General features: G+C 52.8%; 9 protein-coding genes; 5 read left to right on the forward strand and 4 right to left on the reverse strand.

Moving 5' to 3' along the window:
• Window positions 1-1,234: 1,234 nt before the first annotated feature.
• On the forward strand, window positions 1,235-6,761 carry RCC_04944 (probable chitin synthase/hyaluronan synthase (glycosyltransferases); the record flags this gene model as incomplete). XM_023770220.1 has 5 exons in its annotated part: window positions 1,235-1,539; window positions 1,596-3,666; window positions 3,718-4,613; window positions 4,714-5,349; window positions 5,399-6,761. The coding sequence occupies 5 exons, from the start codon at window positions 1,235-1,237 to the stop codon at window positions 6,759-6,761; spliced, it is 5,271 nt and encodes a 1,756-aa protein (XP_023625988.1).
• A 212-nt stretch (window positions 6,762-6,973) lies between these two features.
• RCC_04945 (related to dehydrogenases with different specificities (related to short-chain alcohol dehydrogenases)) lies at window positions 6,974-7,920 on the reverse strand (the record flags this gene model as incomplete). XM_023770221.1 has 3 exons in its annotated part: window positions 6,974-7,012; window positions 7,065-7,209; window positions 7,289-7,920. The coding sequence occupies 3 exons, from the start codon at window positions 7,918-7,920 to the stop codon at window positions 6,974-6,976; spliced, it is 816 nt and encodes a 271-aa protein (XP_023625989.1).
• A 1,769-nt stretch (window positions 7,921-9,689) lies between these two features.
• RCC_04946 (uncharacterized protein) lies at window positions 9,690-10,671 on the reverse strand (the record flags this gene model as incomplete). XM_023770222.1 has 2 exons in its annotated part: window positions 9,690-10,158; window positions 10,232-10,671. The coding sequence occupies 2 exons, from the start codon at window positions 10,669-10,671 to the stop codon at window positions 9,690-9,692; spliced, it is 909 nt and encodes a 302-aa protein (XP_023625990.1).
• A 1,075-nt stretch (window positions 10,672-11,746) lies between these two features.
• RCC_04947 (related to tyrosinase) lies at window positions 11,747-12,980 on the forward strand (the record flags this gene model as incomplete). XM_023770223.1 has 2 exons in its annotated part: window positions 11,747-12,726; window positions 12,779-12,980. The coding sequence occupies 2 exons, from the start codon at window positions 11,747-11,749 to the stop codon at window positions 12,978-12,980; spliced, it is 1,182 nt and encodes a 393-aa protein (XP_023625991.1).
• A 300-nt stretch (window positions 12,981-13,280) lies between these two features.
• Window positions 13,281-14,377, forward strand: RCC_04948 (probable YIP5 Protein that interacts with Rab GTPases involved in vesicle-mediated transport; the record flags this gene model as incomplete). XM_023770224.1 has 5 exons in its annotated part: window positions 13,281-13,328; window positions 13,385-13,433; window positions 13,488-14,009; window positions 14,061-14,124; window positions 14,176-14,377. The coding sequence occupies 5 exons, from the start codon at window positions 13,281-13,283 to the stop codon at window positions 14,375-14,377; spliced, it is 885 nt and encodes a 294-aa protein (XP_023625992.1).
• A 497-nt stretch (window positions 14,378-14,874) lies between these two features.
• On the forward strand, window positions 14,875-18,120 carry RCC_04949 (related to mitochondrial translation initiation factor IF-2, putative; the record flags this gene model as incomplete). The annotated part of the gene is made up of 1 exon (XM_023770225.1): window positions 14,875-18,120. The coding sequence occupies one exon, from the start codon at window positions 14,875-14,877 to the stop codon at window positions 18,118-18,120; it is 3,246 nt and encodes a 1,081-aa protein (XP_023625993.1).
• A 422-nt stretch (window positions 18,121-18,542) lies between these two features.
• Window positions 18,543-19,844, reverse strand: RCC_04950 (uncharacterized protein; the record flags this gene model as incomplete). Its single annotated transcript, XM_023770226.1, has 1 exon — window positions 18,543-19,844. The coding sequence occupies one exon, from the start codon at window positions 19,842-19,844 to the stop codon at window positions 18,543-18,545; it is 1,302 nt and encodes a 433-aa protein (XP_023625994.1).
• A 1,939-nt stretch (window positions 19,845-21,783) lies between these two features.
• RCC_04951 (uncharacterized protein) lies at window positions 21,784-22,616 on the forward strand (the record flags this gene model as incomplete). XM_023770227.1 has 3 exons in its annotated part: window positions 21,784-21,921; window positions 22,018-22,484; window positions 22,535-22,616. The coding sequence occupies 3 exons, from the start codon at window positions 21,784-21,786 to the stop codon at window positions 22,614-22,616; spliced, it is 687 nt and encodes a 228-aa protein (XP_023625995.1).
• An 848-nt stretch (window positions 22,617-23,464) lies between these two features.
• RCC_04952 (related to serine/threonine protein kinase) lies at window positions 23,465-25,366 on the reverse strand (the record flags this gene model as incomplete). The annotated part of the gene is made up of 1 exon (XM_023770228.1): window positions 23,465-25,366. One exon carries the CDS (start codon window positions 25,364-25,366, stop codon window positions 23,465-23,467), a length of 1,902 nt encoding a protein of 633 aa, XP_023625996.1.
• Window positions 25,367-27,497: the final 2,131 nt, after the last annotated feature.

Raw genomic sequence — 27,497 nt, forward strand, 5'->3', positions numbered from 1 at the left:
TAGGAAATGAAGAAGAAGAACCAAACAACGAGCGTGATTGATGATGAACTCAACCCAGAACGACGTGACAGTCAAAACAGCGCAGTGCCGTGGTGGTGTTCGAGGAGGGCGCCCTTCTCAACAGGCCGGGCTGACGCCGAGCTTCTAAAAAAGGAATTCGGCGATCTAGCTTCGATTGATCCCAATTTCTATTTTCTAGTCATGACATTGAGCACCACGAAAGGACTGTCGACGGATACTTCTCATCTTCCACACCAACAACATCTACACACCGTGCTGCTCTGCATCCACGAGCACAGCCAGCCACAAGTTTGGGTGAAACAACGGATATGAGATGCATGCAGGAGGCAAAAACCATGGTTCGGCCTTTCGTGGGGTTCACCTAGTTAGATCTACCAACGCCCACGGTCGTGAACATTGCTGTTTGATTACGGACAAAATATGTACACTCTCCGTTGTGAGTTGCCACCATCTGAGTAGGGAGGCATACGAGCAGCAGGGACGCGTGTTCAATTAGTGTCGATGCGCATAACAAACAGCTCTCCAGCAGCTCGTCTTTTGTGGCATGGCGCCCGGGCATGTTCACAACATTTTCCTGAAATAGCTCTTCCAGCCGTGTTCCTCAACACATTATTGGTCGAGGGTGGCAAAGACACGGGAGCAACATTGCAAAGACTCTTCTGCATTTTCTACCTAAACCCTCCTCTTTATTGAGGGAGATGAGAGTAGAATGTTCGTCGTGTATATAATATATATATATATACCAAAAGATTGAAGTAAACGGCATTGGACATGTCAAATCTGTCTGTTGTCGCGTTCGTTTCGTGAGTGGACGAGGTGACTCGTGCGCGATCAGCACCATTTGACCCCCTAGTGTACCCTATTAATCCTGGAAGCTTGACCCGGGGTTTGGGTGCGACGAGGCGAAAAGTGCTGACCTCCAGTCGTGTCTACGAAGACCCATTCGGCTTCACCATCATCGTTGTCGTGTGATTTCGTTGCCGCCAGACACTCGCTACGTTGCCCACATACTTCCATTCTTCACACACGCTCGTTCAAGAACGCGTCCCTTCGCAGCTTCCCCATCTAGGCCAGTCCAGCCCGGTCAGGTCGACCTACCAACGAAACGGCATCAACGTCCATTGCCACCAGCAACTCCAAACATCCATCGAATTGAGCTTACAACACTTGGCCGCGCCCYGAGAGGGCTCTGTTAGCATCTCTACTGCCCATCATGGCAAACCGCATGTCGACCTATTCGGCGGCATCGTCGGCGGTGCCATATCAGAGCAACACGCAGCGTTCCACCCAGTCCACGCAGGTCTCTACCACAACCCTGCTCAACGCCCTGCACAGCTCCTACGCATCAGGCCAAGCATATGAACTGGAGTCGAGCACGAGTCTAGTGGTCAATACCTGGGTGACGGCTTCTAGCAATGGTCCTGACGGCCGCTTTGGAGGTACAGTCGATTCGGAGTTGGCCCGCCGCACATGGGACCATGCTCGCCGCCGCGCAGAAGATGGCTGTATCATACTTGGGTGAGCGCTATGCCGTCTCATCGTAAACACAACATTCCGCTAATCCATCCCCACAGATCGATGCACCAGTCCGCACCATCGCTCTTCGCACCCTTTGTCTCTGCATTGCCACTTTCTGTGCCAGCCACCTTCTACACTGCGATCAATGCCTTGAAGCCATTTCTGCATTGCGCTACGCCTTTCAATCCATCTTTGCCGCGCTATTCCGGCCTTGCAGGCATCTTCACACTCGCCCTCACAGGGGAAATTACAGGAGCCAGCCTCGCTCTGACCACTGGGGGGATTGATACACAAAACGGCTTGCTTAATGTTCCCGCCGAGCGTGGATACCGAGCATTTGACGTATTCTATTACCTCCTAACTGCACAAGGAGAGCAGGAGCGTGAGTATTTGGGCCTCAAACAACCGCATGAGTATGTACTGCTCCGCAAGTCCGGCACGTACGATCCGCCCGCCTACCTTCCAACTGCCGACGACGCCGCTGCCGCCGAGGACTTCCGTGCGTCGCTGAAAGCTATTGGCATCAAAGGTCAAGCCTTGCGAAGCTTGCTCAGTGTAGTCGCCGCTTTACTGCGCCTAGGAGACTCACTTGGCTTTCTCATCGACCAAGAAGAGCTAGAGGAAACATGCGAGGAAGTCGCAGGGCTCATAGATCTCGATGCAGAGGTCCTCGTGAGGAAATGCGCCACCGAGGAGCGCGAAGTGCTGATCGCTGGCATGTACGAAGCCTTGGTAGATTGGGTCATCGCGCACGCCAACGAGACCGTTCGCACCGAAATCCGCACTGGTAGGGCCATCGGATCTAGCAATGGGAGTGACAATGGCGTCGGCACACCTCTCGGTAGCCTCGAGGACGGCGATAGCGTTAGCATCACCGTAATCGATGTGCCTGCTCAGGCACTAGGCAAGGCGGTGTGCTTGAAGACAGTCTTTGACGACAGCAATGGCATCAATGCTGAAATGAAGGAAGATGGTATTCCCATAATACCAGCGGGATCCTCGGTCATCAGGGAGATGAAGGACTCCGTGCAAACAAGCGGAGCAGATCTCGATATTACCGGAAGCGCTCAATTACAGGAACGTGAGATGGCGCATGATCAAAGGCAAAGGGTCTTGGAGAAAGTTGGTATTGAAAGCGAAGACGGAAGCTTCCTGCGACAGATTCTCTACCCAATTGACGGCCAAGGCATTGATCTTGGAAAGACCGGGAGGATTAATCTGGCCAACGTGATGGGCTCCTGCAGGGTATGGTTCCAACTCTGCTTACATCCCAACGAAGAGTCGCCCGCCAATTTCGCAAACCAATCGTCTCAAAACCTGCCTTGGTCAGCCGGCTCGGTTTCCAGCCAGATTCGTGCGTGGAGATTGCCGGAATGGGCCAACTACAGGAGCAGGCAACTTGACTTTACCGCAGACTTTGATGTTGAAGAATTTGTGCAACGCTATCGCCGTCTCGGCTGCCTCGATGGCAAGGACGGGGTGGAGAGCTGGATCCTCGAGCGTGGTTGGAGCAACGGCGAGGTCGTGCTTGGCCATGAACGCATTTGGATGCGAGAGGCCGCGTATTGGGAGGCCGAAAGCATGCTGGACATGAAGTCCGTGGACGCAATGTCACCCAGCATGATGGGGGGCATGCTTGGCGCTGAAGGCGGCTTTCCAGCTCAGGCACCTGGAGGCATCGATCCTGGCTTCTACGCAGATAATGTGGCGCAAAGCCGGCAGCCAAGCCAAGCAGCACCTAGCCGTCTCGGAGTTCGKTCTATTGCACCCACACTGGCCCACACGGTTCGAAGCACAGGAGGAGACTACGGTCTCGGATTCAAGGGAGATGACAAACGCAACTACATTGGCTTTGAAGGCGAGATTGACGGTGAAATGGCCGATGGCAAGGATCTCATCGTGCAACAGGTCACTCCTGGCAGACGCGCTTGGATTGTGCTTGTTTGGGCTTTGACTTGGTGGGTTCCCTCGCCACTTATGAAGTGGATCGGCCGCATGAAGCGCCACGACGTGCGAATGGCATGGCGCGAAAAGCTGGCACTAATGATACTCATCGCGATCCTCAACGGTACTGTCGTCTTCTACATTGTGGGATTCGGAAATCTTCTCTGCCCAAATCGGAACAAGGTAAATGCACAACCGTGGCTCGTCGGTCCCGCATCGCTAATCGTCTTTTAGGTCTGGAATACTAAGCAGGTTGGATTCCACCAAGGCACCAATGATTACTATGTCTCGCACATGGGAAAAGTGTACGATCTCACGGACTTCTATAAGCTGGACCACTCCGACATCGTCAGCTCTCCTGTTTCGGCGGAGAACATGTTAGAATTCGCAGGATCAGACGTAACGCCATACATTCTACCTCCCCTTACCATAGCATGTCCTGGGTTCGGCATCGGCGACACAATCACGCTGTTGAACAACAACACCTTGCCCCTCACAAACGCGCTGCACACTTCGGGACCTAAGTTGCAGACCACACGAGCCTCCGCCTTGTACAGCATTAACTGGTACAATGACAAGTTCCTGCCAAAGATGGATGAGTTTTACAAAGGCAAGCTGGTCTACAAACGATCGGACATAAAGAAAGACGGCCAGGACAATAGCCATATGTGGTTCATCGTCAACAACGAGATCTTCGATTTGACCGACTACTTCTACACCAAAAAGACCCAGAACAACCTAGCGGCCTACAGCTTCTTTCCAGACGATCTCGAGGAGCTCGTACAAGCTAACCCGGGCATGGACATCAGCAACAAATGGGAAAGCAGTTTGAACCTCACCACTCGGACAAATGGCTTGAATTGTTTGAGAAACAGGTTCTTCGTCGGATCCCCGGATTTTCGAGACACTCCCCGATGCCAGGTCAACAACTACATCCTCCTCGCATTCACTATCATTCTTTGCGCTGTGATTTTGATCAAGTTCTTGGCCGCCTTACAGCTCGGCGGCAAGAAGAAGCCGACCCAACAGGACAAGTTTGTCATCTGTCAGGTTCCAGCATACACCGAGGGCGAGGACTCACTCCGAAAGGGGCTTGATTCGCTTACTGCACTCGCTTACGACAACAAGAGGTAAGACAATGAAGGACGGAAGGCATGAAGGGCATTCGGAAGTTCTCAAGCTGCCTTGGTTCCTATCAATCCAAGACATCGCTAACCAATTGCTTGATAGGAAACTCATTTGCGTTATATGTGACGGTATGATTGTTGGAGGGGGCAATGACCGTCCCACGCCRAAGATCGTACTCGATGTCCTTGGTGTCGACCCGAAAATTGATCCACCGGCCCTACCATTCCGGTCCCTCGGTCTCGGCGGCGAGCAGCTCAACTACGGCAAAGTGTACTCTGGTCTTTATGAATACGAGGGGAATGTTGTCCCCTATCTCGTCGTGGTCAAGGTCGGCAAGGAATCTGAGCAAAACAAATCGAAGCCAGGCAATCGCGGCAAACGAGACTCGCAGATTTTGCTAATGAGCTTCCTCAACCGCGTTCACCACCGCTCTGCGATGAACCCACTGGAGCTKGAGATGTTCCACCAGATCAACAACATCATCGGTGTGGATCCGGAGCTGTACGAATACCTCTTCATGGTTGACGCAGACACGAAAGTCAAAGAGGATTCGCTGAACAGACTGGTTGCTGCCTGCGCCAACGACGCAAAGATTGCCGGCATATGCGGTGAGACGTCCCTGGAGAACGAAGAGCGCAGTTGGACGACGATGATCCAAGTGTACGAATACTACATTTCCCATCATCTGGCAAAGGCTTTCGAGAGTTTGTTCGGCAGCGTGACTTGCTTGCCGGGATGGTATGTTAAAGTCTCACCTACTCTCCCAACTCTTACTGACGTTGAACAGTTTCTGCATGTATCGGTTAAGGACTGCTGATAAAGGTCGACCGTTGATCATATCGGACAAGATCGTCGACGAGTACGCGGACAATAACATCGACACGTTGCACAAGAAGAACCTGCTATCGCTGGGTGAAGATCGTTACCTCACAACCCTCATGCTGAAGCATTTCCCGGCAATGACTTACAAGTTCCTACCGGATGCCTATGCACTCACGGAAGCGCCTGCGCAATGGAGTGTGCTGCTGTCCCAAAGACGTCGATGGATCAATTCTACCATTCACAACTTGGCAGAGATGCTGACGGTCGATCTCTGCGGCTTCTGTTGCTTCAGTATGCGCTTTGTGGTGCTCATCGATCTGTTCGGTACCATCATCCTTCCGGCCACCTTCTGCTATCTTGTCTACCTCGTGGTGAGCGTGGCCAATGGCGGTCAATTCCCGCTCATCTCGATCATCATGATTGCGGCCGTATATGGTTTGCAGGCTATAATTTTCCTCGTTAAGCGGCAGTGGCAGCACATCGGCTGGATGGTCATCTACATTCTGGCATATCCAATCTGGTCCTTTATTCTCCCAGTCTATTCCTTCTGGAAGCAGGATGATTTCTCCTGGGGTAACACAAGAGTCGTTATTGGCGAGAAGGGCGACAAGAAGCTCATTGCGGTCGACGATGAGGGTTTTGATCCCCGTAGTATTCCCCTTCAACGCTGGGACGATTACGCTACGGCCAATAGTCTCCCAGGACGCCGCGGTGTCGTGCAGGAGAAGGAATCCATGTACCAAGATGGCGGCTACGAGATGGACGACATTCGTTCGGTGTACTCATCGGCGCCCCCAGCGTCTACCATTCTGACTGGCTTCCCCCAGCACCAGTCATTCCGCCCTCCACAGTCGCCCGGACCATACAACGCGTTCAACAACAACCGGCAATCATCGTACTCGCGGATGTCCCGCTACACAGATCACGCCCAGCAGGGTGAGCAACACCAACGTCTGATGTCCATGGGTGGTATGAGCGACCACTACAGCGGACAACAGWCGCCTTACCAAATGAACCAATCTCAGGACAACCTGATGGGCGGTTTACAATCGCCAGCCATGCAACAACGCAATCGTTCGCCACTCGGCGGGTACAGCGGCCCAAGCCGACCGGGAAGCACAAACCAGCTTTCTGGCTTCCAAACACAAGGCGTGTCTAACGAGGCCATAACTGCAGCGATTCGAGAGTGTCTGGGTGAGGTCGATCTCGATTCCGTTACGAAGAAGCAGTTGAAGGCTCTGGCGGAAGCGAAACTTCAGTGTCAGTTAGTGGGCGAGAAGCGAGCATTCCTGGATGCGCAGATTGATTTCGAGCTGGCGACTATGTGAAGGCAATGACGTCGTATTTAGCGGCGCATGGGAATGAACAGGAGGGATAAACGGCTTCGCTTGTAAAAAATGTTCTGTTTAATGACGAAATAGCTATTGATTTTGGGCTGCATACTGGGACTGCTCGGCGCTTTGRATCACGCAGTAATGGCAATGGAATTGGGCGCAGACTGCTTGTATTCAAAAGAATGTGTTTGTTCGCCTTGATGCTACTATCTTGCCGTATAGCCTCCATCAACAGGGAGGTTTACCTTTCATCTCTGTCAGTCTGCTGTCCTTGCCGCATTGTTTGGATGCACTTACACCTGAGATCCAAGACGCATCGTCGGAGGCTAAGAAAACATAGACTTTTGCAATATCTTCTGGCCGTCCAATGCCTCTGAATGGATGCATGGCAGCGACGCCCTCCTTTACTGCGGCTTCCGCAAAGATGCCGTCCGTCATATGCCTAGATCAATCGGTCAATACCAAGATCGATCGTCATTACCACGCTCTTTAACGAAACAGCACAGAAGCGAGAGACTCACGTTGCTACGTAGCCAGGATTGACAGCATTGACATGGATTCTATGCGGCGCACAATCTATCGCAGCAGCTCTCGTCAAATTCGCTACGGCGCCTTTGGAAGTGCAATACGCCGATGAAGTCTCCACGCCAACGAGTCCAAAGATGGAAGCGGCATTGAGGATCCAACCTCGATCGCCATTCGGTAAAGGATCCTGCTTGATCATCTGTGCGCTCGCATATTTGATTCCATAGAAGACGCCATTGACATTTACCGACTGGGTCTTCTTGAAAATATCGATATCTGTCTCCCAGACTGGCGCCGGCGCGCGAGCTTCCAGAGCGAAACCTGCGTTGTTGATCATTACATCTAGTCGGCCATATTCTTTCACGGCTGCCGCTACGGCTGCTTCAACGGAAGATGGATCCGTGACGTCGCAGTGGACATAGATTGCTGAACCGCCGGAGTCTTTGATGCGTTGGTGAGTTGGGCCATTGCTTTCATCGTTTGGTGCGGTTTCTCGCCATGTGCCTTCGTTGAGGTCCGCGCAGACGAGTTTGGCTCCTTCTGCTGCGTAGGCGAAAGCTGTTGCTCTGCCGATTCCGCTTGAAGCGCCTGTGATGAGAGCGATGCGGTCTTGGAGTCGACCTGGCATGGTAGATGATGTGATGGGTTTGCAGGGGGTGACAACAAATGATGGATTTCTAAAAAAGTGAAGTATTGCTTCAAGAGTTTGGACGTGGTATCGGAGCGTTGTCTTGAGGCGTAAGAGGGAACAAGAGGTGCCCTACTACCACCGAGGTTAAAGCTGTTGTCTGGACCCACCAATTATACGCAGATGGCGTGCGGCTTGGTTAGTGAATGTGGACTTACCCGGATACTTGTGGCAACTAGGAGTGACTACAAACACCGCGCTGACACGATGGATTGGATGAGTTGGAGCGGGGAGGGGTGTTCGGCTTGGCACGCTCGACTGCACGTTTTTGTGAGGTACGACGCTTCCGTCCCCCTCCTGGTCGTTGGCATCTGTCATAAGCGTGCGGATAGAGCCTCTGAGCCTTACTATAAAGTAGATGGTGTGGAGAGGAAATCTTGTTATGACCGTGAAGCACGTCAGCCCGATTGACTCACGGAGTTTAGGTACCTAGTTCGCACGATGTGACTCCGTGTGGGCTGCCTCTTTCCCCGATCAGTGGGTGGGATGTGTGTCAAGGTATGAGGGAAGGCTGGGACGCCAGGAGGGGACAATATGTCTTGAAGTAGAACTAAAGTGGTGCAAGTGAAGTGAAAGAAATCGGTCTTGCAGGGGAGGAACTTCAGGTCCCCTCTGTTCTGAAAAAAGTGTGAAATCTGCGAACCATGGGTAAAAAYCCCATCTTTGACACTGTAAAGAGTACATCATATCCCATACATTCCTGTCTCATGATCTGAAAAGCACGAAAGCTATACCGCTGTCGTAACAACAGATGGCACTACCCTAACCCTAACCCTAGCACATTACCTGTGCAAGCCGGGGTCAATGTAAGGGGCCAGTCTTTGGCTACCAAAACCTCGAATGCGCGACAGGTAGAGCGAGCTCTGTTCTACCGCTAGAAAGGGATGATCACGAAGCGCCTCACAGCCCCAGCTTCTCCTGGAAGTATATTCATTTCGACACCAGTTGGGCTAGGTATCATGGATCTAGTGAGCATGTATCACTCCGGGGGTATCTCTGTTCCGTATAAAACGATAGTCCTATGAGAAAGCTCCCAACACAGTCCGAATACCTTCTAGTAGACGATGTTGCTCAAAGCTGAGGTTCGCGCGGCTCAACTCTCGAGGTCAACCGCAGGATCCAGTGTAGTCTCGTTCTGGCGCGAGACATCTTGTCCAGAAGAAGCAGACCTACAATCAAGGTTCTGCCAGGTTTTTCCGTCCTGCGAGAGAATGTTGGAGTACGTTTGATGGATCCCCGGACTGAGAGAGTGTGTTACTATCGTCAACCCACTGTGACGACAGACCGAGAGCGACAACGTCAACCAGACGCAGGCGAGGTCGAGTCGTCCCGACGTTCGACAGACGAAGCAGTCACCTGACGCTGGTTTGAGTTGAGTGAGAGGTCCGCGTGCTGTGGTGGCGAATTCTATCTTGTTCTCGTGTTACGAGCCCGGCGTGTCTGGTGAGACCGCTGATTGCAAAGTTCAATTCGCCAAGTAGAGCGAATCGGACACTGCGGTCGCGAAAGGGAAGTGTGCAGTGCTCCCAGTGAGTTTCTACGTATCCAGCTTTCAAGTGCAAGATCAACCAACTTCGTTCACCCGGAAATTTTCTCAACGTGGCGTCTTGGAAACATCAATGAGGCGTATTGTGCAGCACGTCAGAAGTGCCGTCGATATGCCCTAAGGAGCTGGTGCGTGAAGCACGCTGCGCTGGCAACAGCTATCATCATCTCWTCTCGTCCTTGGATTCCGCACTCGTACTCGAATTGGTTGTCGACGCGTCGACATCCTTGCCATTGCCTTCAATGGCTTCGGCCTTGGTCTTCTCGATGGCTTGCTCCACTTGCCACGCCGCTCTTTCAATCTCAATTTCCATCTCCGGGAGCTCGAACCCCTCTGCTATCAATGCTCCATTCCACGACTCGAGAAGCCTGACCTCCGTCTTGCCCCCATCGGTCTGGATTTCCACGTCACGGGCAATGTATTCAATCTCTTCTTGGGTAGGCTTGGCTGCCTTGGCCTCGCCAAGCGTCCTGTGAAGCAGGCCTGCGGCATATCTCTCATCCAACTGAGGCGATGCAGTGGCTTTGATCAGCTTGTTAGTCGTGAGATGCTGTAACATCTTGGACCCGTAGAGTGCCTTGTAATGGGAGTAGGCGCGGAACATGAGGTAGAAGAATGGCAGATTGGGTATGCTGGAGGTTCATCAGCATGTTGAGCGCCACTCGCGTGCAAACGACATCCTGAAACCGAACAAGAGATGCTTACACTGGCACCAAGGCGAATGGAATAGTAAAGGGCGCGAAAGTGAGACATGCAATCATTCTCTTCCTGTGCAGCTCCTGCCGCTCCGTGGCGAGCTTGCTCAGAATCTCCGATACCTTGGCCTCCTTGACAAAGGCGGCGGGAAACAAACATTCGTATCTCACTTGCCCGCTGCTGGCCTCTTGCATGCGCTTCTCGTTCGCGGTGGGCATGGACTTCAAGCCCCACTCCTCGTAGGGAATGCGCCTGAACATCTGGTTGCCATAGACCGTCACCTTCTTCYGCCATCCCTTTTCATGCTTCTCCCATGATGCCCAAGTAGTCGCGACTTTGTTGACAATGCGGTCCTGGATGGGTGGTTGGGCTCCGGTGACCTGCGTCTGYATGCGCTCGCAGTAGATGAGCGTCCGCCGCGTCGAAACGGGCAGTAAGAAGATGCGCATGGTGATGATAAAGGTAATGAATGCTGAGGAGGAGCGAGTGAAGGAAGAAAACGCGTCTACAATGCCAATATCATGTCGGTAGAGGGCTCTATGAACGCCTGTATTTGCACCCGTTGGCCAACTCAGCCACGTTCTGCAGTGAGTAGTCAGGATTTCTCAAGCTCGAGGGAACCGGTGACGTGCACACCGCGGCAAATCCAAATTCAATCGCCGCCCGTCAAACGTCAAGCAAGATTTCAACAAATCTTAAACGATGAGAGAGCTTTCCGACCGACCTCACGTCCAGCAGCGTTTTGATAGTGGCAAGAAAAGACGACAACCAACCCGTCTCTCCACTTCTGCTTCATGTGTGCCGTTCGTTGCGGGCCGTGCTGCCATCGACGAATCCGTATTCGCTACTCCTATCACTCTGTACCCGCCGTGTCCACCTGTCGGGCGCCTTGCTTGCTTGCATAGGGGTGGATTCAAAGAAGCGATCAACAGGCTTCGGAACGTCGATTGCAAACAGAGCACCACTCGTTATCACGCAAGACATGCAATCAATGCACCATGCTGCGTGAACCGACGTTGCGGAGTGAAATGGAAGAAGGGCCAAGGCTCTCCTCGTGGTGCAATGCACCTTTGAGACCGCCGCCGAGATTTGCGGCAGGGGCTCTTTAATCCCTGACCGGATGGAGACAAATATCGCCGCATGCGACCAGGTCCCACCTTTGTGGCAGCGTGAATAGAACGCTTGGTGTCAAGCGTGTCAAGGCCTTCACATCCCTGCCGTTGACACGCAGCTGTGCTCTATATTGAGCGAACTGCAAAAGATCCAAACGTCGCGGCTCGCCACGAGTTCAAGTCGCCATTCTCGCCTTCCATTGAATCCGCAGCTCAACTCGAGCTAGTGGYGGCAGTATGATACATCAGACAACTGAGGTAGGGCCATTTCATTCACTGTTCTTCTCTCTTTCCTCCCAGTTTCGTTTTGTTCTTCAGAGCTCCGTTTCCCCATCTTCTTCAAGCCATTGGCCACAAATCACCTCGATAAGAACAATCACACTCGTTTGCACTACAACACCATCCATTAACAATGCGTTTCACCACGCTCAGTGGCTTGTTAGCTGCTTCGACACTCGCTGCCGCGCAATCGCCTAGTCTCAGCGCCTACACCAATGCAGAGATTCGCAACGGCCATGCCTTCCAAAACATCTCCGCCATTGCGTCCGAGGCGATGCAGTCTAATATCCAATCCCGAGCAAAGTCCCAGTGTACCTGGAACAACGCCGACGTGCGAAGAGAATGGCGCACTTTGCCAGCGGCCACGAGGAAGTCGTTTACGGACGCTGTGATTTGCTTGCAGAAATTGGAGCCGCAGGTCATGACTGCAGATCTAGCAGCCTCACACCCTGGAGTGAAGAGCCGTTTCGATGAGTATATCGCCACTCACATCAACTACACTCTCCACATTCATGACACTGCCGATTTCTTTGCCTGGCACAGAGGATTCACGCATTTCCTGGAGCAAGATCTGAGGGACCTCTGTGCCTACACTGGCGTGATGCCATACTGGAATTGGGCAGAGGATGCCGATGCTCCTCAGAACAGCAGTCTATTTTCTGGAGACGCCTTCAGCCTTGGAAGCAACGGAAAATTCGTTCCCGGCCGAGCAAACACCTGGTTGGCTCAACAAGACATTGTCTACCCTCCAGGTACCGGCGGCGGCTGCGTACAGACCGGTCCTTTCCATGACTACACTGTCAATCTTGGTCCTCTTGCTTCACCCAACACCCAGAATGTTGCCTCAAACTACCAGCACAACCCTCGCTGTCTGTCACGCGACATTAACCCTTTCTTCTCCAAGCTGTACAACACATACCAAAACGTTACTGAGTTGCTCCTGAACTCCATCTACATGGAGGATTTCCAAGATCTGTCGCAGGGCTACAAAAGCGCAACGAACAAGTTTGGTGTGCATGGAGGCGGTCATTGGCAGATTGGCGGCTCCATGGGAGATTTCTTCTCTTCGCCTTCAGACCCAATCTTCTACTTGCACCACGCACAGGTTGACAAGTAAGTTCCGTTGTATCGTTTGATGCCATGTTTCAACTAACAGCTTCTGCAGGATCTGGACGATTTGGCAGAATCTTGACATTTACAACAGACAGAACATCATCAGAGGTACYGCCACGCTGGGATGCGCTGCGCCAGACTGCCCAGAGATGCAGCTCACTGATAAGATTCCATTTGGTTTTGTTGCTGAAGATCAGACTTTTGGAGATCTCATGGACACCTTTGCGGGACCTTTTTGCTATCGTTATGAGTAGTTTGGAGTGTACCGATAATGTACAAATAGTGTCAAGGACGAAAGATGGGAGAGAAGATAATAGACGGGCAAGTGCCTGGAAGCGATGATAATGAGCGGTAAAAGTAATGTCGTTGTAAAGAATGCAAAGGATCGATGTTGAAAATGAGGTGTGCAAGCAAGCTCTCTCGGTGGTCTGTCTCCCGTCTCCCTTCATGTGAGTGGCCCGTGCACGCCGACAGCTGCGTCTTGATGATTCGCATCGCGTCCAAAGTTGAACACTTCACTCATCTCTTGACTTCTCTCCCCCACCAACCAGACAATGTCAAACAGACAGGACTACGATGTGGTCGTCGACGTCGATGCAGAGGTACACTAAGTTCCCTCTCCGGATCCGCGAGAGATCGCATGTTGACACGTTCCCAGGGAGATCTAGGTCAGAACGACTTGGACGACCTCGAATTCCACAACTCCAGTATGCCCAATGCACTTCCCAATTGATCGACATACCATCCTAACTCGTGACCAGCATTCGACACTTCACAGAATGCATCCCGCGCAAAGATTCAGCCAGACCAACAATCCTCCTTCCTTAACAACCCCTCGCGCCAACCCTCCTCCTCCAAACGCTTCCTCTGGTCCATTGCCTTCTACCAGCAATTCTTCGATGTCGATACCAATCAGATCCTCCTCCGCTGTCGCGCTGCATTATTCCCCAGACAGAACTTCCTCGATGTAATGGAAGGCAACCCTGATCTCTATGGTCCATTCTGGATCGCTACCACAGTCGTGGTCATCCTTTTCTTGACGGGCACGATATCACAATACTTGGCATTCACGGGCAAGACACACTTTGCGTATGATTTCAGGTTATTGTCTGGAGCAGCGGGGTTGGTGTATGGATACACGGCGATTATACCGCTTGCTCTGTGGGGAATACTGAAGTGGTTTGGGAGCGAGAGCGCGAATTTGATGGAGTGTTGGGCGCTCTATGGAYATGCCAATTTGATTTGGATCCCTGTTGCGCTGGTGAGCTGGTCGCCGTTGACTGGTGAGTTATGCTAGCCTGGGAAGATGATATAACATGCTAACAGTTTGACAGCGTTGAACTACGCGTTTGTGGGCGTGGGATTTGCGCTTTCGGCAGTATTCTTGTTTAGAAATCTGTAAGTGTAGTCGCTGAGTTGTATCTTTGAGTCGTACTAACATCTATTTAGCTACCCAGTCGTCTCAGCTACCGACGCGAAGACTTCGCGTATCCTGCTCGWGATTGTAGTCGCACTTCATGCCGGGCTAGCTATTGCGATCAAGATCCTCTTCTTCGCTCATGGAAGTCCGGTAGCAGACAAACCAGCCGAGCCTGCACAGGGTGGTGATGCTGCTGAGCAGGCTGTACGGATGCTCTTTGGACGCCGCTGAGCAGAACTATGTTATGTATGCATCACGATGAGCTGGCTTATGCACATGAAATATCGTTCTCTCCGCTGTGCACCCGTATCGCGTGTGCAAAGACACAGCATAGTTAAAAGAGTGATCGATCCCCTATCCAGTTATGCACAGTGATGTCTTCCCTTCCTTGCCGATAATTTGCCAAGACAAAAGAGACGAAGACACACCCCGCCGCCGATCCCGCGCAACATATGCCATCATTTCCTCACATTTCAAGTAACCTTCCTCGTCCGTTACATTACACCAAGGTGTGCCAGTGGAAAGCCTGTCAACCCGACTTACCTCGACTGCTTCGCTGCAGTATTATGCTAGCACGTTTTCATCATTGTCTTTTTCCAGACCCGCCATTTCGTACCAACAGCTAAGACTGCACGACTTGCCACCTGCCACGAGAACATTTTTTGTTCATAACGACAGTCGATTGCACTCAACCACAGCCTATTAAACACACGACAAATACCCTCGAAATGGCGCCCAAGGGAAAAAAGGGAAAGAAAGGCGGAGATGATTGGGATGATGGCTTGGGCGAGACCGTTGACCCAGTAGCCCAGGCTGAGCAGGAGGCCAAGGCAGCCGACAATGCTGAGGAGGAAGAAGAAACCGGCGGCGGTGGCGGTCTCATGGCTATGTTGAAGAAGAACCGGGACAAGCGCAAGAAAAAGGGCAAGGTCGTGGACAACGATCACGTCGAAGGCGAGGATCCTACTGCCGATGGAGCCGACGACGCTACGCCTGTGGTCGATTTAGCTGCCAAAGCACCCGAGGAGGCCACTATTGAGGACGAGTTTGAGGATCCCAAAAAGAGTAAAAAGGGCAAGGGCAAGCAGGGTGGAAAGAAGGCGCCTGAGGCCGATGCGGGGGGTGACGGCGCCGACGATGGTGATGGCGACGATGGTCGAGTGAAGACGAAGGCCGAGAAGGAGAAGGAGAAGAAAGAGCGCGAGAAGCAACGCAAGAAGGAGCAGGCCGCCTTGAAGAAGAAGACTGCTCCCGCGGCTCCCAAGCAGGAAGCAGACAAGCCTGTCGAAGCAGCCCCTGTGGCGGCTGCACCCGAGCCTGCTGGTGGCAAGAAGAAGAAGCTGACGCCGGCTCTCGCGGCGCTACAGAAGCAACAAGAGGAGCTTCGCCGGCGGCAAGAAGAAGAGGCTCGGGAACGTGCCGAGCTGGCTGCGAGAGCTGAGGAGGAGCGCAAGCGGGATGAGGAAGAGGAGAAGCGTGCAAGCGAGGCCAGGGCCGCAAAGAAGGCCAAGGAAAAGGCCAAGGTTGAGCAGCAGAAACGTGAGGGCACTTACAAAACGGAGAAGCAGAAAAAAGACGAAGCCATGGCCAAACTACGACTGCAGCAGATGTTGGAGTCTGGAGCCAAGGTCGCTGGTATCGAAGGTGATGTTGAGCCTAAGAAGCCAACCATTAAGGATCTGCGAAAGAAGAACCCTCGTAAAGAGGCCGAGGAGCGCAAGGCGCAGCAAGCTCGCGAGGAAGAAGAGGCTAGACTGAAGATGGAGGAGCTCGAGTTGAAGGAGGCTGCCGAGAAGAAGGCTGCAAAAGAAGCCGAGAAGGCGCGAAAGGAGGCTGAGAAGAAGGCCGCCAAGGAGGCGGAGGACGAGCTGGAAGATTGGGAAGCAATGGCCGCCAAAGAAGAGGATGATGGGCTCAAGGACAGCTGGGATGCCGAATCTGGAGATGAGGATAAGCCTGCAACTAATGGCAAGCAAACGCAGAAAGAAGGCGAGGACGAAGAAGAGGACTCCGACGACGACTCAGAGGACGATTCGGATTCTGGCTCTGATTCCGACTCGTCTGAGGAGGAAATGACCGTCACCCAGCGACAAGCAGCAGCTCGTAAACAACAGGCAGCTGACAAGCGACGGGCGGAACACGAAGCAGCGAAAGCTGCAGCGTCAAAGGACAATTTGCGATCCCCTATTTGCTGTATCCTTGGCCACGTCGACACTGGTAAGACGAAGCTTCTTGACAAGATTCGCCAGACCAATGTTCAGGAAGGAGAGGCGGGCGGCATCACGCAGCAAATCGGTGCCACCTACTTCCCCGTTGAGGCCTTGCAGAAGAAGACTGCCATTGTCAACCAGGATGGCGCTTTCGAGTTCAAAATTCCTGGCCTGCTCATCATCGATACGCCGGGACACGAGTCCTTCTCTAACTTGCGATCTCGTGGAAGTGGTCTGTGTAACATTGCTATCCTCGTCGTCGACATCATGCACGGTCTCGAGCCTCAAACCTTGGAGTCAATGAAGCTCCTGCGTGATCGAAAGACGCCCTTCATTGTCGCCTTGAACAAGATCGATCGACTCTACGGATGGAAGCAAATCGCGAACAACGGCTTCCGTGACTCTCTTGCCCTCCAGAAGAAGAGCGTGCAAGACGAGTTCAGGGATCGTCTGGAAAAGACAAAGCTCGCTTTCGCTGAGCAGAGCTTCAACGCCGAGCTGTTCTACGAGAACAAATCCATGGCCAAGTTCGTCTCGCTGGTGCCGACATCTGCGCACACCGGTGAAGGCATTCCGGACATGTTGAAGCTACTCACTACACTCACTCAGGAGCGTATGACGAATCAGCTGATGTACCTGTCCGAGGTTGAGTGTACTGTTCTGGAAGTCAAGGTCATTGAGGGTCTCGGTACCACGATTGATGTTGTCCTGTCCAACGGTATCCTTCACGAAGGCGATCGCATCGTCCTGTGTGGTACCGAAGGTGCCATTACTACAGACATTCGAGCGCTCCTCACGCCCGCTGAGATGAAGGAATTGCGTATCAAGTCACAATACGTGCACAACAAGACTGTCAAGGCTGCGCTTGGTGTGAAGATTGCTGCCAACGGTCTCGACAATGCTATTGCTGGTTCGCGTCTGCTTGTTGTCAAGGACAAGGACGACGAAGACGAGATTGAGGAGCTTGAGGAGGATGTCATGGGTGATTTGGAGAATCTCATGTCGCGGATTGCCAAGTCTGGTCGTGGTGTTACCGTTCAGGCCTCGACTYTCGGATCACTCGAAGCACTCCTCGAATTCTTGAAGGTTTCCAAGATTCCTGTCGCAAACATCAGTATTGGCCCTGTTCACAAGCGCGATGTCATCACTGCTTCCACCATGCTGGAAAAGTCCAAGGAGTACGCCGTCATGTTGTGTTTCGATGTCAAGGTCGACAAGGAAGCGCACGAACTTGCCGATCAGATGGGGGTGAAGATCTTCACTGCCGAAATCATCTACCATCTCTTTGACGACTTCACCAAACACATGGCAGCTATTGCAGCTGTGAAGAAGGAGGAAAGCAAGATGCTTGCCGTCTTCCCCTGCGTCCTCCGCCCTGTTGCAGTTTTCAACAAGAAGGACCCAATTGTTGTTGGTGTGGACGTCATCGAAGGCAATCTACGCATTAACACGCCTATTGCGGCTGTCAAACAAAACGCCATAACTGGCCTTAAGGAGATTCACAGTTTGGGCAGGGTTACATCCATCGAGCGAGATCACAAGCAACTACCCATTTGCAAAAAGGGTCAGCCTAGTGTGGCCATCAAGATTGAAGGCGCGAACCAGCCTACATACGGGCGACAGCTCGAGGAGAAAGATACCCTTTACTCGCACATTTCGAGAAAGAGCATTGATACGTTGAAGGAGTTTTACAGAGATGAAGTTGAGAAGGACGAATGGACGTTGATTGCGAAGCATCTCAAGGGATTATTTGATATCAACTAGAATATGAAAAATGATGGGTTGGTGTTTTGACGATTGATTAGACGCTCAAGTTCAGGTGTCAAGCTGGAGTAGAAGGTAAGGTAATGGAATGTCATTTTCAAACTCGTGCACATGTACATGCACACTGCTCGTGCTACCATCCCATTCCATGGTCAAAGCCAATTCTAGACACAAGTGCCAGGTACTTATAGATTGAAATGCGCGTGAAATGTCAAAGACAAAAGGCAAGCTTGTTGTTAATCCTCTGCGATATTTGATATCTATAATGCTAATCACTCTTAAGCAATACCATATATAACATCCACTACGCTGTATCCATACTTTTACATCCAAAGCACCGTTTCTGTTGTACCGCAGAGCGTCCGCCCATATATTTAATTCGTAAATTTCATTAGAGATCCGCTGATCAGCTCGTGGTCAATCTATCCAAGATGAACGGGCTCAAAAGGGGTTAGAGGGTAGGTGGGAGAGTTGGGTGCCGTTCGGAAGCTCCTGATGCTCCCAGCATGACTTCGCATGGGAGACGCAAGGCCAGGAGACAGCAATGCGGGACTTGCTGGTCGACTTGAACATGCAGAATGGAGTATTCGTGGAGCGACCAGTTCCGGACTAACGACTTCCCCTGCGAATGGTGACGCTGTAATCACCGTGCCTGCGGAAATGGAAGGAGGTGCAGGGCTTTCGGCGCGAAACAGAGGGTGGTAAAATGCCTCCTCGTTCTCACTCGGACGTCGAAAGTTTCGAATAGATCCTCCGGATTTCAGGGCGGAGGGATGTGGTGGGCTATCGGGTAGGGGAATCTCGTCTGGCTCCGCTACCTCGCTCGCAAAGGGACCGTCCAGTGGATTGGCTGGTGATGCTGGGCGGGAACCGGGAATGGGTTCGAGGAATGTCTTTGGGCTGAACGGTATATCGAGAGCCTCGACCGCGGACGTGTCCCAATCTCGAAAGTCGCTGTTGTTTCTTGAAGGATCGCAAATGGCCACAGAGTCTGATCGGGAGTGCATGCTCCGCGAGTCACTCGAGACTAACGAGGCGCCCATGAGTAACCTGGTTCTGGAAGACATCGGCTGTAGGCCGAACCTCGCAGGACATTTTGAGCACGCTCCATCAATGGTGTTACAGTGTGAACACAAGGCTCGCTCGCCAGCAGACTTTGACGACTTTGCTCGAACTGGAGAAAGAGCAGTAAGGTGAATACCGATGGAGCGAAGCTTCTCTGAGTCTGCGAAAGATGGACGTTCTGACTCTGCCTCGACCGGGTAGGCGCTGAGCCGATTCTTGGGAGGCCATATCACCACGAAGAGTGAGGTCTGTGGTATCAGGCCCAAAACAGCAATGGCCAAACCGACCACTGCCAGATTGCGCGCGCTCTCCTCCACTGGAATTTCGACTTTCTCTTCCGCATAATAGATCGTAATGGCAAAACTGATCAAGGCAAGGAGAGCGCCGACGAAACAGAAAAACAGACTAGGAATCCAAGCAGCCAGGATGAGATTCCGGGAAGCCCTACGCAGGAAGAGGCCGACGGCAGCGACCAGAGTGGAAAGGGCAAAGATCTCAAAGACAGAGGCAGTGACAGCCAATGGGAAAATCGGTGCCGCCGTCAAAGTTGTGGCCAAACGCGTGACAATGGCCGTCGATATCAGTCTGGTGGTAAAAGAGAAGGCAGTGAGAGTGATGAAAGTGACGGTGGATCGATCCATGTAGCGAGTGAGGGCCATGGTAGCGATTGCAGCAGCAGATAGAGCCGTGGAGAGAGAGAGGGAGTCTCGATATGGGAGGCGATCGACGGCCTTTACGGGCGAAGCAGTCTCAGCACGGCATTGGAAGCACACGTAGAGAGGGACGTGGCAGTAGCGTATGTGTTTGTGTGTGTGTGTGAGAGAGAGAGAGTTGGAAGCGGGTTTCAAAAACGCCAGAGGATGGGATGGGATGAACAGTAGCAGTMACCTCCCCACGAGGCGCGAGACCAGAAGCGAACACAGAAGTTGTTTTGATTGCGAGTCGCGGTGGGCGCTGGGTGGACTTCAATTCGGTGCCGGAGCGGAGTTGAAGAAGCACGTTGAACGTTGCACAGCAGCAGCGCAATGGTCCAGTAACCAGTAAGTTCAACCAGTGCTCTTCCGTCCGAGCGTTCGTGATTCTTGCAAGCCAGTGACGGGTCTGTGGAGTGGAGGAGATCTGGGTCGGTGTTGTGATGAAAGAAAGCAGGAAATGCAGCAGTTCATAGGCATGCGCTTTTGCATGGACATGGGTCCTCGAGCAGAACCCTCAATGTGTAGCCCTGCGAGATTGCAGCGGGCATAAGGTAGGTACTGGACGGATGGCTGTCGTAAGAAGACTGTGTTTGCAAGGGTACCCGATGCATTATTTGCCTCGGGAAGTGCCCATCAGCAGTAACAACCAATCCAACAATAATAATCGGTGCTGCACAAGCATCACCTACCTGGTAATGCACATCCACCTTACGCTGGCAGAGGCTTCATCGGACCGTGAGCTTGCTCTTTGACCTCTGCTGAGGAAAGAACCATTGCTCTGACATGTCGCCATTTGGCCATCACGGAGGACAGCAGCAGCAGTGGCCCGACACAATTGGCTCTGGAGCAATATTGACTTCCGTCCACAGCTCGCCAGTCTATGTCGTGTAACATTGTAATAATGTGTAGCGTGCCTCGAAAATAGCGCGTGAAACACCGCAGCCCACGTTGGCGTCAGAGCCCTGCCCGCCAACTTGGCGGCGAGGAAGTGGAGGCGGGAGGCGGGAGGCGGGAGGGAATATCGTCAATAATTCGGTGCCGCAGTGGCCACAGATCGCGCTCGTCAAGATCTCCGCGTCAGACCACGCGATTGTTGTCAAGTTGTGGTCGAATACCTCCGTTACCTGCCAGACGGGACACGCATGCGCAACGTGGGACTAGGTAGCAGAGAAGGGGGAATGACAGAAGACAGCACATCCCACTCGCCGCTACTGTGCTCATCCAGCACCGCGCCGTGTCCGGCTCTTCTGCACGCTCGATCCTGCGCTGAGCGTTATATTGTCCATGCTGTGGTCGTGATCGGAAACGTGTAAGAAATGTCGGAGGACCCTTACGACCGTTTTAGCCTGGTGGTGGCTGGCTCCAAGAATAGCACCTCAACTCTTGTTGCTCGTTCAAGGATGCCGACGACTCGTGCATACGACAGTACTTCAGCAGTCGGCACTTCTTCAGGCTGGGAGGTTATCAAAAGTACCATTCACTACTGGAGGCAGGACCAAAAGTGAGGATGAAAAAAATGAAACTAGGCACATGTAGGTGGCATCAATAGATTGAACCTTATTTGATATGTAAATGACTTGGAGCAGCTCCATATGAACTTCACTGCTTGACATGATCGACGACAACCACTTCAACCAGCGATCATAAGCAGGACGTAAGCAGTGCCATCTCGAGGACTACTGCTCCAGAGTACTCGACATACTTACAAAGTCATGGCACGCTGTCGCTTCCTYGAGTTGCCCACGGAGCTTCGACTTCTCATATTCGGATTTGGTACCGTAGTTCCTTCACGTCGTACACCCACTTCCGCTGACCTTTCTAGCCGTATTGGACGCGACGCGCGTGATCTGTGTAGGCACCGCAAAGCTGACGGGTAGCGATCCGGATATTATCTACAGGCAACATGGAGCTGGTCGCTCCCCATTTTCCAGGCATCCCGTGGAATTCCGAGCCTGTAATGGAAGCAGAGTACAACGCTGACTTGCTCTCTGGCGAGGCCACCATTCAAGCGACATCTACAACTGCGAAGTTGATCGATGATGTTAAGCATTGAAATCCGTATCAGTCCCTCCTAAGGGTGAACCGCCAAATCAATGGGGAGCTGAAGTGCCATTCCGCCCTGCCTACGCATCGTCAGACACGCCTCTTCATCAACTTCCCACACGGACTCCATGTTCTCCAGACGGTGGCGCCGGAGCTGCTCAGGCAATGTCGTAGCGTGCATATTTCAGGCACCTGGGGATCGGAGCCACCCGCGCCGCCTCGCTGGCTGCGTGCTCGACAAGGCTACAAGCGAGAGACCCGAAGAGAAACCCAAGGAGAGGAAGCTCGAACCGCACTTCGCCAACTCTCCCAATTGGTGGCAAAGATGTTTGTTCCAGATGCTCCGTACCCAGTTGAGAAGTTGGAGCTCCGGATCTATTATCCTGGGGACAGCTACCGTGCAATTTGGAGGGAAGATGACTCTCCAATCAGTGCTGCAATGAACAACCTTTGTTGCGCCGGAATCCACGTGAAGGTGTCGCGGGGTCGCATGGGAAATGGCGTGCATCTCGTAGCATTGCCTGCGGTTGAGGGCGTGAGACAAGTCAACAGCATTGCTTGGTATGTTTCATGCTCCATCACCGATGCAGCCACGCGCTTACCAAGACCAGGGATAAGCTTGACGAGAGCGGACGCAACCCGCCAGGGCCAGGCGGATTCATGGTAGATCCTTCATGGCCCGGAAGCATTTAGCTTTTCTTCTTTGCCATGCTGAGCTCTCCAAAAGCTAGCCGCGGAACCTCGAGGGACAGGTGATCTCAGGCGGATGGAAACCTGGGTTGGTATTTGTTGGCGATGACATGAAATCTCATGAGACCCCATTCTCGACTCAAGGTCTCTATCGATATGGCGCTCGATAATATTCTCTTGAACACTTCAAAGGTACGGACGGGCTGGGTAAGTGGCATCGCGACTCCCATCAGCCCACACCTAAGCTTCTGGATGGTTTGCATGACGAATCCTTGCCGGGCGTGTTTATCGAAGTCTCTCCTAGGATCTCCTGAGATAAGCTGATCGTGTTGATGAGAGCTACCATGCTTCGAGGAAACCTTGATTCAATCCGTCGATTGCTCTTTTGGGCTTACTGTGGTTGTTCGAATGGAGCAAGGGAACAACAATCAGATGGTGGTGAAAACAGCAATCACAGCATATCTTGTTTCACATCGGAACGCGGTAGCACTGCCGAAACTCAGCAAGCCAGGCGGCTCCAGAGACACGTGGCCCTGTGGATGTCGCTGTCAAGACGTGCATTGAAGATAGTGGACGTCCGAAAGTGTAGACGTGAAAAAGTACGACGTGAAATCGAGAGGCAAGTCGAGTGAATGCTGTATTACACTAGTAGATACAGTAGAGGCTGCTGTGTACCATCTTCTGCTGCGCCAACAATTTGTCCCCTGTTATTTCTACATCTGAGAATTCCAACTGCAACTTCAGGACTTCCCGCCTTTCTCCAAGAGACGCACTGGTCTTCTTGGTCGTTGACTGCAATTTGGTAATTCTTCAAGGACAAAGTTTAGCGCAGGACCAGATCGGTGCGGCCATCAATTAGCATGAAAGCTTTCGCTTTCCATGCTAAACATCTCGATATCGTCGTCATCTTCAGGGTATTCATCAAGGAAACATTTGTCGGAGTTGCGTTGCTGTGACCCACTCGATCTCTGTCGGAACAGCGGTGGGGATGGAGAAGTCTTCGCCGGGGTCTTCAAACGCCAGTCGTTAGACTCCTGCCAGGTGTTGTTGTTGGAGTTCGACCGGAGTCGCTGTGGACTGACACGGTCACGAGCTTGCGGCTGAGCCTTTGACTTCTTGTTGCTGCCAAAAGCTGTAAAATTGCCAAAAGCCGTCGAGTACTTGGTCTTGAGGGCGGGCGGCGGAGTCGCGATGACCGCAGGTGCGGTGACAGTACTTGGATCGGCCCGAGCACGCCGGAAGTTTCCCAAAGCCGCCCACTTGTCCAATATGGACTTCTTTGGTTGATCCACCGCAGGCTTAGCCTCGTTGGCAGATAGATCCAAAGGACTAGCGCATCGAACATTGGGACCGATGTCTACGAGACCACGAGGTGGGAAACCGCGAGGGGTCAGACTGCCGCGGCCATCGTCAAGTTTGAGAGTCTGCAGCTGAGGCGTGCTCGGCTTTGCAGTGCTCACCCGTTCGATCTCGCTGCCCGCGTCGGCCGCATCCTCGTAAGGTTGGATCTCCTCTTGAATCGCTTCCTCCTCCTCGTCATACAGATCCGACCAGCTCTTAGAGAAGCCAGAGCTGAGACCACCATACGGAGCCGTCTTCGGCCTAGTGAAGCTGATGGGCAAAGATCCAACGAAGCTGGTCTTGGGCTTGACCGAGTGCATCGAGCTCTGTGCACTTTTGTAAGAAAAGCCCCCAACGCCGGAGTCGAGATTGGAAGAAAGCGAAGCCTCGTCAGCATCAGCGTATTGACCAGTGGCGCCTGGGAACATATCCATGTCCTCATCGCGAATAGTGGAAAGCTGGCGGGATGGCTTTTGTGGTGTTGCCTGTAAAGCAGTGGCCCAAGGGAAAGCATCTCCGCCGGCCAGAGAAGCGCTGCCAAGTGAAGGAGTACGCAGTGGCTCGCGAGCGGCGGTTGCGGTGATTGGGACCATGTCATTTTGTTCGGTGCAGAAGTCATCCAAGGATTCATCGTCGACGGTGAAACTGACAACGTCATTCAGAGCCTCCTTCACGGCTGCGAGAGAACGGTTCGCCGGGTCCAGGGCCAATGAGTGAACCAACACGTTGTATGTATCTGAGCTGAGTGTTGGGAAGATGTCGAATAGGCTCTGACGGTCACGTGCAAAGTCGGCGAAGAGCACATCCTTCTGCGAGGGCGTTGCGAATGGGTTGCGTTGAAACAAGACGTTCAAAAGGACAATTCCAATTGCCCAGATGTCGCAAGCGGCCGGCGAGTAACCGTAACCGTAGACAGATGCATCGTATTGCTCAGGCGCCATGTAGCGGTCAGATCCAACAGCAAACTCCGTGGACCAGGTGTCGGTTGTAGCAAGCCCAAAGTCCCCAAGCTTCATGGAACCTTCGGAGGTCAGGAAGATGTTCTCGGGTTTGATGTCGCGATGGTAGACGCCATTGGCGTGGAGATACTCCACGGCGCGGACCAACTCCAACATGAAGTCTCGCACATGACCCGTCTCCAGAGGTCCCTTGCCAACACGGATAGCCTCGTAGAGGTCCCCGTTGTTGCAGAGCTCCAGGACCATGTAACGGTGATTCTCGGTCTCAAAGTCATGGAGAAGGTTGACGATGTTGGGGTGCCTCGATAGGCGTGAATGAATTGCGAGCTCCTCCGAGTGGTCATCCGTGGCGACGGAGACGGGGCAATTGACAGCCGCAGTCGCACTGGACTTGGTGATGCACWTGATGGCAACATCCTCTCCAGTGGTGGTATCTCTGGCGGCCAGTACCATGCCGAACGAACCATGGTTCAAAGGCGAGACGGTAGTGAACCGTCCATTATCGAGTGGTCTTCCTGGTATAAAGCCATCTCGCATACAAGCCATGAAGTCGGGGTCCGGATGATAGCGAAGCGTAGGTGAATTGGACCGTCAATACAACCGGAGAGGTTGTCAACACGGGCCAGCAGGTTCGTAAATCTTGCAAAACAACACACCCTCCCTTATTTGTGCTTGCTCTCTGCTTTTCTCTTTCTCAAACTCCGGGTGAACAAAGGATAACAATACAGGAAATTCGCTCAATGGCTCGCTCCGGAAAAAAGTGGTGACGCTGGTGAAAGTAGTGGTGTTGGTATTCAAGGAAACGTAAGGATCGTCAATGCTATCATTTGTGCAAAAGGTGCCGGCGGGTCGTAATTGCCCAAGGCTGGTCGCGTCCGTCGAGGAGCTGGTCCGGTTGTGGTAATATGGGTCGTGAAGGCGTGAGGAGGACTGGAGGTCGCGTTACCAACTATATGGCGGAATATGTGATGGAAGAAGAAGAGGACGGAGATGTTGAGGTGGGTGTTCGAGTCAGGGTTGCTGCCGCGGGGAGAATGTCAAGGGTGCTGCCTGGAGCCAATGGTGCCTGAGGTTGGTGTTGCTGATACGCCGTGATGAGTATCGAAGAGCAACTTTCCAAGGGGCCTTGTCACGTTGTAGAGTCGGGAATGTGCGGGTGTGAGAATGGCGGCTCTATTGTCGTTGCTGTGGAGGGTCTGGAGGCTGGAGGTCCGATGACGAATGCGTCAAGCTCCGGAGATTGAGACCCTGTTGTCGTGTATCACATTTGACTCTCAGATGTGGAAAGTTGGATGTTGTGGCAGATCGTAGGTGGTAGAAGCGGATGGAAGTATCGCAGGTGGCAGTGTGAGGCTTGTGTCGACCCGAAGCAGGTGTTGCCCGGCCGATTCTGCGTGGAATGTGCCTGCCGTGTACGGCTGAGCACGAGCGTGGGAGAGGAGGAGCGATCGGAGACGGCTGAAGGGGTGAGTGGTAGGGAGGAGCGTCCAAGAACAGTATTGCCTATGACTTGATAGTCAATGGCAGGTGGATGTACGTGAAGTTAAGAGGGGACAGGAGCAGCGGCGGTGTGTGAGCAGGGAGAAGGGAAGCGTACGAGATGAGGGCTGGCCTGGAAGAGAAGATGCGAGAACGGTACAGGTGCAGCACGCTTTGTTCCTAGCTTGGATTTAGACTTCCGCTAGCCGGCATCGGAAGACAACTGACCAAAACTACTGGGAAACATGGCCCACTGGCGCCAACCACGCCACAGCTGCGGCGATAGGCGAGAACAAATCGCTCCAACGTGACGAAACAACACCCGCCTGACCACCGCCGTCATGACTTGGACAAGATTTTCTTTGACCGGGTCATTTCCTATGATAACGTATCTTTTCAAAGACGCCGACGCCAGACGCTGTCACGCAGTCCTTCATTGTTCGAAGCTGGCGGCACTTTTGTCCCGACCTGCGTTTCACCTGAAACGGCGCCTACCATACGCAGGCCTCAGGCCATGGGGAATGTAAATAAATGGACGCGCGCCAGTTTGCATGGCAGGCGCCCTGTATGTTTCAGCGTAGCTTGATGGGAGAGACACCCAAGGATACTTTCAGTCCTTCGATCTCATCGAGAAGAGTGCCTTGGGAAGTACGTGCAGCCTACAGGCCCCAGGATGAGCTTCGTCACACTGGGAAGATGGCAATTTAGCTAGTCCAACGGCTCCGGCGGTGAAAGGACACGACCGTCAATTGCTGCCAGACGAAGTCCCAGCACGACGCAAAGACATGCGTTTCTGTTGACCAACAAATAGAAGCGGAAGTTGCTACACACATTTTACCGTGCGATTGCAYGAGCTGCGTGAATCCGTCGGTACCTACCTTACCTTTACACTCCTGCACCACCTTAATGACCCTTGAATCACTTGGCGGCAAATGTCTTTGTCTCACCACTCGCAAGCGGAGCGCTGCTTTTCGTCATCCGGCAGTACACGTGAGCGGAGGGCGGAGCCAGCACGCGATTGTCTGAGCGATGGTCTGATCAGTGTCCACGACTTGTTTTGGCCAATGTGCTGCCGCTACACTGCAACCAACGGCAAGTTCGGGCC

The sequence above is a fragment of the Ramularia collo-cygni genome, assembly GCF_900074925.1.
Source record: "Ramularia collo-cygni strain URUG2 genome assembly, contig: RCC_scaffold06, whole genome shotgun sequence".
Lineage (NCBI taxonomy): Eukaryota > Fungi > Ascomycota > Dothideomycetes > Mycosphaerellales > Mycosphaerellaceae > Ramularia > Ramularia collo-cygni.